This window comes from Heloderma suspectum, chromosome 16 (genome assembly GCF_057233095.1).
Source record: "Heloderma suspectum isolate Gila_16-S chromosome 16, 16-S_ref, whole genome shotgun sequence".
Lineage (NCBI taxonomy): Eukaryota > Metazoa > Chordata > Lepidosauria > Squamata > Helodermatidae > Heloderma > Heloderma suspectum.
Window position 1 is genome coordinate 19,575,967 of NC_139473.1, and position 10,827 is coordinate 19,586,793.

Sequence of the window (10,827 nt, forward strand, 5' to 3'; positions counted from 1 at the left end):
CTGCGGCCACGACGGAGGGACCAGCCCGCTCTGTTCCCCAGAGGGGGTAGCTCTAGAATGCTGTCCTTCTGCCTACGTATCTCCCGTGTCTTGAGATTGCACATGCTAGTTAAGGAAGTATATCCCTAGCGGCTGAAAATGGACTGCTGGCTTCAACCACGTGGGCACATTTAAACTGAATCAAATTAATTAACGCATTTTAAAAACAAATCACTCTGAGGCACATGCCCCTGGGGTCCCTTTCGAATACATACCAAGTGTCACGTGTCTCGGTTTCCCAGTCTTGGTGCTATGCGGCTGACACACACCCTCTTTTATCCTTATAGATACCAATCGTAGCTCAAACTAGACCTTTTTTATTATCGTACAAAAAATCCACAGAAGCTTGGAGACCCACAGGTAGGAAACAAATCAGAGCTTTAGACTGCACTCCCTGATTGGAAGAAGGTACAGTGCTGAACAGGCCCAACCCCCCACTGTAGGATGGGTGACTCAGAGGTGATGGTTTCAAGCAATTCAACCCGCAGTGGCTGACACTCTTCCGTGTCACCCCATTCCAAAGACTGAGGGCAGGTAACAAATTACAACACACATATAAAGAGGCACAGTATAAAAATATCATAATCCCATCCCGGCCAGCATCTCCAACAGATGACGACCTCCAAGAATGCTCCATTTCACAAGATTGCTCACACCTGGCTTTGGCAAGGAGATAGAGGCAGAGACGTGTGGCAGCCCCTGTGTTCGTGCTTCATGTTGCTGCAGATGGAAGAGTCAAGACGGCAGCGTAACCTGATCCAAATGGGATGCCACAGGACATGGGAGAGGGGACAGTGTCTTTGGTATGCTGAGCCCCAGAAGTTAGGGACATCAAAAAAACCCTTGCCCACCTGGAAGGGCTTACCATCTCAGAGGGATCACCTTTACTGATCCTCCCATGAATCCCAGCACCGTCCAGGAATTTTAGCTGCCTGTTGCAGTCAGCCGACATGAACCTGGCAAAGCTCAGCTGGTTCTGAGGCAGCACCTGCATCTAGAAACCCAGGGGCTTGGCAGGTGCCAGATCCATCTGTCCTCCTGGCCGTCCACCAGTCAGACCTGCCAAGATGCTGAGAAGCCAGGGAGGATCCCAGTGGAGCGTGGAAATGATTCTGGGTGCACAACTCCCCAAAGGCACCGGGAGTTTGATGTAGCACAGGACCTGGTGTGCGCTGTGGCCCAGGTTCCAAGGCGTGTGCGTTGGGGTGCTGCGTAGGAATGATAAGCAAGGCAGGAGGAGGGGAGCTGTGATAGCTTTGAGTGGGGTAAGAACCCGGCACTGGATTTAGCCTGAAAAGTAGAGAGGAAAGATGTTGATCCAGATGCATGCAGGGCACATGCAAGATGACCCACCCAGCTAATTAGTACTACTCAATTTTTATTGGCTCGACACCTGCCAATAACAGCACAGGGCAGGCAGAGTGGTGCTCTCCAGGTGTTTTGGACTCCAACTCCCACCAGCCTCAGCCGGCATGGCGAATGGCCGGGGATGACTGATCAATTTATAGATGACATGACTATATCTAAAAAGACATTTCGAAGCAGTTTACAACATAAAAGTTTAAAACACAAAATGTCCAGAGAACATTTAAAAACAAAATACAAAACATGTCTGTTAAAAAAACATTTCTTTTAAAAAGAAAAACACTGCCAATAAAAACATTTAAAATCAGAGAACAATCAACGAATTGGGCGGAACCATCGGTCGGGAAAGTCCGGGGTAAAAGGGAGGTCTTTGACACCGAAAACATGCTGCGGTTGGCAGCTCCCGCATACCAAACACTGGAGTCCAGAACATCTGGGGGGCTCCAGGTTGCGTTCTCCCCAATTACCCAGACTCCAGGAGAGCTGTGCATCCAGCATCCAGACTTCCCTGAGGGAAAGGAAGCAGCCTCCTTCCGCCAGCACTTGGCCAGTGCAACTAACGTACGGAGGAAGGCCTTTCCCAGTGCCCTGCCCTTCCTACAGCAGTGTTGAGACTGGGGGTTGTCCTGCTCTGTAGGAGGAAAAAGCAGACAAAAATGCAGCGGATGTGACATTGGTGAGGAGAGGCACAGGGGCTTACAGGTCGGCCCCCTTTAAGAAGGCACAGGGGGCTTGGACAGCTGGCTCCTCAAAATGGTCCCTTCTGTGCTGCTGATCAAGGCCTTACGTCAGGGGTGGGCAACCTTTTTTTTTCTGTTGGCCGAATTCCCGAATTCCCTTGTGATAATCTGTCAGGGGCTGCATGTCAGCAGTGCATAGGGCCAGAGCTAAAAGTGGGTGGGCCACCCCTTTTTTCTGCCACCCCCCTTGCTCTCCCTCCCTCCTCCTTCCCACCCAGCAGGCTGCCCACCCCTGTCTTAAGTGGAAATTCAGGGCAGAGGCATCACTTGAGTTCTCGAGATTCAGAAGACTGGCCACTGAACCGATGGCGCCACAGAACAGCATCGGTAAAGGGCTAGGAAAATTCACATTGGCAATGCTGGACCTGTGGCAGCACAAACCACCCCCTTGTGCAGCAGTCATCAGGTCATGAACATTGCCCGACATGAGCTTCCAACTCGAGCCTTCTGTAGATTGGAAGCTGCTGAGCAGTGCCCACGGCAAATGGCTACCCCCTGAGCTCAGCTCCACGAATGAGCAAACCGCCTAAAGAGGTGCTTCCCTTCCAAAAACTGTGCGGGAAAAGGGGCTGATACGTGCCTTAAAAATGTATGTCTCCATGTTGGATTCATCTACCACTGCATGGGGAGGCCAAGGGCAGCAATGATGTGATCTACGGGCAGGGATATTACAGCGGGGGAAGAAGTGGGATTCTCTGGCATAGCCCTACAGCTGTGGGGCATCTGAGGATGCCCCCTCACAAGTGCCCAGGAAGACTAACAGAAACATAAGAAGCTGCCTTAGACTGAGTCAGACCCTGGGCCCATCTAGCCCAGTATTGTCAACACTGACCAGTAGCAGCAGCTCTCCAGGGTTTCAAACAGGATTCTTTCCCAGCCCTGGCGGGAGAAGCCAGAGATCAAACCTGGGACTTTCGACATGCAAAGCAGGGGCTCCACCACTGAGCTAGGGCCACTACAGCCCCACCCGAGTCCTGACTGTCCGCACGAGTGAGAGGGGGGAAGAGGCTGCCTGCCACTGTTCTGGGAACAGATGGGAGGAAAATCTCTCTCTGTTTTGAGCGTTAGGTGGAACATGCCACCAGCTTGGAAACTCTACGGCAGACATCAAAGGTGATTTCTGCTGTAGGCCACGCCGGCTGGGGATGATGGGTATCACAGTCCCGACACATCTGGAGGGTACCAGGTCGAGGAAGGCTAATCGAAACAGATATGTGTATGATTCATTAGAACGTGTACACTTACTTCCTGGTCTGAGAAGCCCTCCTTTCCGCCAGACATCCTGGAACGTACTTCAGCCCCGGGATTCTCTTCAATAGCCGGAAAGGGAACTTTTGATCCAGGTGAGCGGCTGTTGATTCAGGGAGATCCATCCCAAAGCAGTAGCCATAACCATCTTTGAGTTTGGCAGCAAGTTAAGGAGAACTTCAAAAATGGTCTATGGCTGGGAAAGAAAAGATTTCTGCAACTGATCTGAGCATTCTCCTGAGATGCCTTTGAAAAACATTCAGGAATTTCATTTGGGGCATGTTGCAGCTCTGAGAATCCTAACTAGCACAGAACATCGGTATCATACCATTTTCTTTGGGCTCCAACGAGTTGCTGGGTTGCATTCAGAGTGATGGTGCTGACCTTCCAAGGGGAAAGACGGAAGGACACAGACACAAAAATGAGGAGAGGGGAGAACTCAGAGGTGCTCCAAGAGTGATTTCCTGGTAAGCATCATGTCTTGAGACTTTTCTTCAGAGGCACCTGGTTAATGTATTCAGGGGATAAGTGAAACAGTTGCCCTATTTTATGATCTCCAAGTAAGCTGCAAGACTCGAAATGTGATGGACTAACTCATCATTTTTAGGGTACCTTTCCAGTCTCTGCTCTTTTTTGATAATATTTAAAAATCTACATCAGGGATGGAGAACCTGCAGCCCTCCAGATGTTGCTGGACTCAAACTCCCATCAGCCCCAACCAGCATGGCAAATGGGCAGGGATTATGGGAGTTGTAGTCCAACAATATGTGGAGAGCCACAGGTTCTCCATCCCTAGTCTATGTGGCTTGAAACCAGGGTGTGTAAAGCAGTCCTCCTCTGTTCAACCTCTCCTCTGCATGAAGAATTATTTTCTTTCGTCTTTCCTGAATCGCCTGCAAGTTTCACTGGGCAGTTCTGAGCTTGAGTGTCACGAGGGAGAAAAACATCTCTCCACCCATTTGCTCCACTCAGCGTGTGATTTAATACACCTCTCACACGTCCCCCTTGGACATCTTTTTTTCTAAAGTAAAAAGCCTCAAATGTTGCCACTTTTTTTTTTTTTTTTGCACGGAAGGTACTCTAGCTTCCCTCCCCATCACTTTTCTCACCCTTTTCTGCACCTTTTCCAGCTCTACATTACTGAAACAAGTGAAGTTTCTACGGATTGGCATCAGCCAACCGAGTCTTGCCTGGAGGCAAGAACCTGGATTATATCCCCAACTGCCAGGGGAGAGAAAACACTGCAGATCCAGATAGCTATTCCCGTGGTTTGGCATCTTTACCACCAGCCAGCCCCCAAGTGTACTGGCAGCTTCTTCTTCCTGTGGAGGGAAGAGCAGGAGACCTGGACTAGGTCATCTACTGCCAGGGACAGATGGGAATCTGTGCTGGCCCTCCAGATGTTGTTGGACAGCAACTCCCACCAGCCAGAATAGCCAAAGGTGAGGGATGAGGAAAGCTGCAGTCCTGCAACATCTACTGGGCCATATGTTCCCCATCGCTGCTCTATAAAGTATCATAAATTATAACACCAAAATATTAAGCCAGCCCACCTTACAAAGGTTGTTGCCAGGATATTCAGAGAGCTGAGGTTTGGTTTCGACAGTCTGCAAGGCCAACATGTGGGATTCTATCCAAAAGGATACAAATGTCCCCGATTAACAGGCCACAGATGTTTCCCAGGAGACAGGAGCTCGGAATGAGCCAGGCCACGCCAAGCAGGAGCCATGGCACAAGCGCCACGCGGAGGTTGACCCCAAAGAACATCGTCCTCCGCATCCGGGAGCGGGCGATGGAGGTGCCCAGCATGGCAAAAGCCACAGGCGTGAATCCCTCGGCATCTGGCACCTCGAACAGCCCAGAGAAGACAGCCCGCAGCAGGAGGTACAGCAGAGCTAAGGAAATGGCGAAGGCCAGAGTGAGGAAGCAGTGCTTCACCGTGCCCACCGTCTTCTCAAAGCTGCTGGAGAAGTACCAGATAATGACGGCACCGCATACCAAGGAGATGGCATCCCCACACACAAAGATGTAAGTCACCAGCCTATGAACTGAGCAAAAACAAGAGCAGAGGTGGGAGATGGAGCAGCCAACAGGGAAGGTTCAAACACTGGAACCAGTCCAGATGTTTGCATTTGTTAGCGAGGACGTTGTTAACCTAGAGCAGGGGTGGGGAAAGCCGGAGGCGGAAATCAAGTTCGAAGAAGCTTTCGGGGGGGGGGGGTGCATTCCAGCTATGGGCGGGGCCGAAGGCAAAAGGGGTGGGGCCAAAAATACAAAAAACACCAGCATATTTTAGCTGAAAGCTCTTACCGCCAGGACGCCAAGAGACATTTCAGCCTTTTAGAACTGGGGAAAAATAACACCAAAGACAAATGATTGGAGGTTGGGGGAAAGGGGGTGAGGCCAGGGAATGGGGGTGAGGCCAGGAGATGGGGGATGGGGGTGAGGCCAGGGGATGGGGGATGGGGGTGAGGCCAGGGGATGGGGGTGAGGCCAGGGGATGGGGGTGAGGCCAGGGGATGGGGGGTGGGGGTGAGGCCAGGGGATGGGGGGTGGGGGTGAGGCCAGGGGATGGGGGGTGGGGGTGAGGCCAGGGGATGGGGGGTGGGGGTGAGGCCAGGGGATGGGGGGTGGGGGTGAGGCCAGGGGATGGGGGGTGGGGGTGAGGCCAGGGGATGGGGGGTGGGGGTGAGGCCAGGGGATGGGGGGTGGGGGTGAGGCCAGGGGATGGGGGATGGGGGTGAGGCCAGGGGATGGGGGTGAGGCCAGGGGATGGGGGTGGGGCCAGGGGATGGGGGGTGGGGGTGAGGCCAGGGGATGGGGGGTGGGGGTGAGGCCAGGGGATGGGGGATGGGGGTGAGGCCAGGGGATGGGGGGTGGGGGTGAGGACAGGGGATGGGGGTGAGGCCAGGGGATGGGGGATGGGGGTGAGGCCAGGGGATGGGGGATGGGGGTGAGGCCAGGGGATGGGGGGTGGGGGTGAGGACAGGGGATGGGGGTGAGGCCAGGGGATGGGGGATGGGGGTGAGGCCAGGGGATGGGGGATGGGGGTGAGGACAGGGGATGGGGGATGGGGGTGAGGCCAGGGGATGGGGGGTGGGGGTGAGGACAGGGGATGGGGGATGGGGGTGAGGCCAGGGGATGGGGGGTGGGGGTGAGGACAGGGGATGGGGGTGAGGCCAGGGGATGGGGGATGGGGTGAGGCCAGGGGATGGGGGATGGGGGTGAGGCCAGGGGATGGGGGATGGGGGTGAGGCCAGGGGATGGGGGGTGGGGGTGAGGACAGGGGATGGGGGTGAGGCCAGGGGATGGGGGGTGGGGGTGAGGACAGGGGATGGGGGGTGGGGGTGAGGACAGGGGATGGGGGGTGGGGGTGAGGACAGGGGATGGGGGTGAGGCCAGGGGATGGGGGATGGGGGTGAGGCCAGGGGATGGGGGATGGGGGTGAGGCCAGGGGATGGGGGATGGGGGTGAGGCCAGGGGATGGGGGTGAGGCCAGGGGATGGGGGATGGGGGTGAGGCCAGGGGATGGGGGATGGGGGTGAGGCCAGGGGATGGGGGATGGGGGTGAGGCCAGGGGATGGGGGGTGGGGGTGAGGACAGGGGATGGGGGTGAGGCCAGGGGATGGGGGATGGGGGTGAGGCCAGGGGATGGGGGATGGGGGTGAGGCCAGGGGATGGGGGGTGGGGGTGAGGACAGGGGATGGGGGTGAGGCCAGGGGATGGGGGATGGGGGTGAGGCCAGGGGATGGGGGATGGGGGTGAGGACAGGGGATGGGGGATGGGGGTGAGGCCAGGGGATGGGGGGTGGGGGTGAGGACAGGGGATGGGGGTGAGGCCAGGGGATGGGGGATGGGGGTGAGGCCAGGGGATGGGGGATGGGGGTGAGGCCAGGGGATGGGGGATGGGGGTGAGGCCAGGGGATGGGGGGTGGGGGTGAGGCCAGGGGATGGGGGTGAGGCCAGGGGATGGGGGATGGGGGTGAGGCCAGGGGATGGGGGATGGGGGTGAGGCCAGGGGATGGGGGATGGGGGTGAGGCCAGGGGATGGGGCGTGGCCATCTGGGGCAGCCCAGAGGGCTGGGTTGGGAGCCCGCTTCTGGCCAACAGACACACCAGCGGGAAGCCCCGCCGCTGGGGTGGGGCTACGGGCTTCTGGGAAGGCAAGGGCGGCACCGCGCCCGAAGGGGTCGTTTGGGAGCAGACGGCCATACGGGGCCTCTTCGCGGCTTGTGCCCTGGGCTGCAGCGCCTGGCTTCCTCCCTCGGCCGGGGGCCCAAGGGCCGCTGGGGGCTGCACCCCCCGGCTGCCAGGAAGGGCATCAGGGCGAGGGGAAGCCTAGCCGGGCCCAGGCATCAGCCGGCGGGGGAACACCGCGGGGAGCGCGCGCGGCTCCCCCGCCGGACGGCGCCCCGGAAGAGCCGCGAGCGCCGCGCTCTCCCCCGCGCCCGGCCCGCTCTCCTTGCGCGCCGCGGCTTCCAGACCTTCCCCGCTGGCGCCCTGCAGGGCTGCGACTCCCGGCATCCCAGCCAGCCACCCGGCCCGGCCCGGCCCGGCCCTGCTCACCCTGCCCTTCCCGCAGCGCCTCCGGCCGCAGCGAGAGCGCCGAGCGGGACTCGCCCGAGGGCCCCCCGCCCGCCCGCGGCAGCAGGCGCGGCGCGGAGGCCAGCAGCGACAGCAGCGCCGTGAGGCAGGTCGCCACGGGCAACGGCTCCATCCTCCTCCGGCGGCGCCCGGCTTCCGGGCCTGAAGCGCTTCCGGCCCTTCTGGGTCGCGCTTCCGGCGGGGGGCGGCCGCGGCGTCGCCGGGCAACGGGCGAGGAGCGCAGGCCGCGCCCCCTTCCCGAGGAGGCCGCGCTCCGCGTGGGCCGCGCCCCCCCCCGTCGCCGTGGGAGCGGAGCCGGCGCGGCCGGGCCCCGCGCGAGGCGCCCCGGGCCGCTGCCGCTGTCAGCGCTGCTGTTAATAACCGCTATTGTTATAAATAGTATTGCGTATTACACTGTTATCTTATTTCAATATATAACATTTATATTTGTATTATATTAAGCATTATTATAGATTATATATTATTATATTATAATATAATATTTTTATATATATTACATATATTATTATATTACAATGTATATTTTATATATATTGTAATTATTATATTGATTATTATATATTACATATATTATTATATTATAATATAATATATTTTATATATATTACATATATTACAATGTATATATTATATATATTGTAATTATTATATTGATTATTATATATTACATATATTATATTATAATGTAATATATTTTATATATATTACATATATTATATTACAATGTATATATTATATATATTGTAATTATATTGATTATTATATATTACATATATTATATTATAATGTAATATATTTTATATATATTACATATATTATTATATTACAATATATATTTTATATATATTGTAATTATATTGATTATTATTATATTACATATATTATTATATTATAATGTAATATATTTTATATATATTACATATATTATTATATTACAATATATATTTTATATATATTGTAATTATATTGATTATTATTATATTACATATATTATTATATTATAATGTAATATATTTTATATATATTACATATATTATTATATTACAATGTATATATTATATATATTGTAATTATTATATATAGGGGCTGCGGTGGCTTAGTGGTTAAGACGCTGAACTGCAGACTGGAAGGTCGGCAGGACAGCAGTTCGAGACCCGAGTGCCGCGTGGCGGAGTGAGCTCCCGTCTTCAGTCCCAGCTCCTGCCAACCTAGCAGTTCGAAAGCAAGAAATCGCAAGTAGATAAATAGGCGCCGCCTCGGCGGGAAAGGCGACAGCGTTCCGTGCACCTCGGTGTTCAGTCATGCCGGCCACATGACCACGGAAGCGTCTTCGGACAGCGCTGGCTGTTCGGCTTAGAAACGGGGATGAGCACCGCACCCTAGAGTCGGACACGACTGGTTGGGGGCACCTTTACCTTTTTAATTATTATATTGATTATTATATATTGCATATATTATTATATTATAATATAATATATTTTATATATAATTATATTGATTATTATATATTATATATTACATATAATATATTATAATATATTTTATATATATTATAATTATATTGATTATATATATTACATATATTATTATTGTAATATATATTTTATATATATTGTAATTATTATATTGATTATTATATATTATATATTACTTATAATATATTATTATTATATAATTATAATTATATATATTACATATATTATTATATTATATTATATTATAATATATTTTATATATTATAATTATTATATTAATTATATGTATTACATATAATATATAAATATAATTATAATATGTATTATTATATTATAATAATAAATATAATAATTATAGTAATTATCATTATAATATATTACATATAATATATATTACAATTGTTATAATATTAATTAATATTATATTAATTTGGCTTTGTTTAAAGTCCGCCCCTGGGTGCCCCAGGTGATGTAAAAAATTCAGATGTAAAAACAGAGCATCACTAATAAGGCCATAACTAGAATAAGAACAGGAGCTGGAACATTCCTCACAATAAAATCGGAAAGTGGCATTAAAAACCATTAACCCGCAATGGTCGCTGCCAGCAGCCGTTTCCAGCAGGCTGCCCTGATGGAGAGAAATGGGGCCGTTCCTCGAAGGGCCTACATATAATCAGCTAAAGCAGGGAGCTCCTGCCGGCGAGGCTTAAAATCTAAAAAGACAGGACACGTGAGGAAAAAGAGGAGCGCTGCCGAAAGACTGCTTCGTTCCCCCCCTCTTCCCTCCCCATCCCTTTTTCCTCGTGTGTCGTGTCTTTTCAGATTTTAAGCCTTGTCGGCAGGAGCTGCCTTATGCAGCTGATTACATGTAGGCCCCTCTGGGAGCCTTTTCCGTGAAGGGGCAGCATAAAAATACTTGGAGGAAATAAATAAAACCAAAAAAAACACGGTGGCACAATATAGTCTCCACTGCCCATCTAAAGCATAATGAAGAGGAAGCTAATCTAAATTACTATTACTATTATTATTATTATTATTATTAAGAACCAAGGGCCACTGGAAGGTTCCCCCCTCCCACCCCCATATTCCAGGAAGAACATGGGAAGAGGGAGACCCACTTGGCCCCATACATCTGTTGAAGAAAGAACAGCTACAGGTCTGCTTGTTTTTGCCCTTCCCTCCCTATAAGAATTTGGAAACCAAGAACTGATGCCTGAGGTTCGCTTTTATCCTCCTCCCTCCCAATCCCTTTTCCTTTTGTGTCATGTCTTCTAGACTGTAAGCCGGATGGGCAGGGGCTCTCCCATTATTAATCTAATAATTACACAGAAATTGCAAAGATTTACACAGAAGAGT

The 10,827-nt window shown here is 51.5% G+C and overlaps 1 protein-coding gene across 2 annotated transcripts; it reads right to left on the reverse strand.

Moving 5' to 3' along the window:
* Positions 1 to 340: 340 nt before the first annotated feature.
* Positions 341 to 8,139, reverse strand: RHBDD2 (rhomboid domain containing 2). 2 transcript variants are annotated; one of them, XM_084822821.1, is made up of 4 exons: positions 7,958 to 8,139; positions 5,039 to 5,287; positions 3,390 to 3,540; positions 341 to 1,329 (listed from the first exon to the last, which is right to left on the reverse strand). In XM_084822821.1, the coding sequence occupies exons 1-4, from the start codon at positions 8,106 to 8,108 to the stop codon at positions 981 to 983; spliced, it is 900 nt and encodes a 299-aa protein (XP_084678947.1). In that variant the 5' UTR covers positions 8,109 to 8,139; the 3' UTR covers positions 341 to 980. The 2 variants fall into 2 exon arrangements, with proteins under 2 accessions (XP_084678947.1, XP_084678945.1); XM_084822819.1 differs by having other exon boundaries at positions 5,039 to 5,440.
* Between the last annotated feature and the right edge of the window lie 2,688 nt (positions 8,140 to 10,827).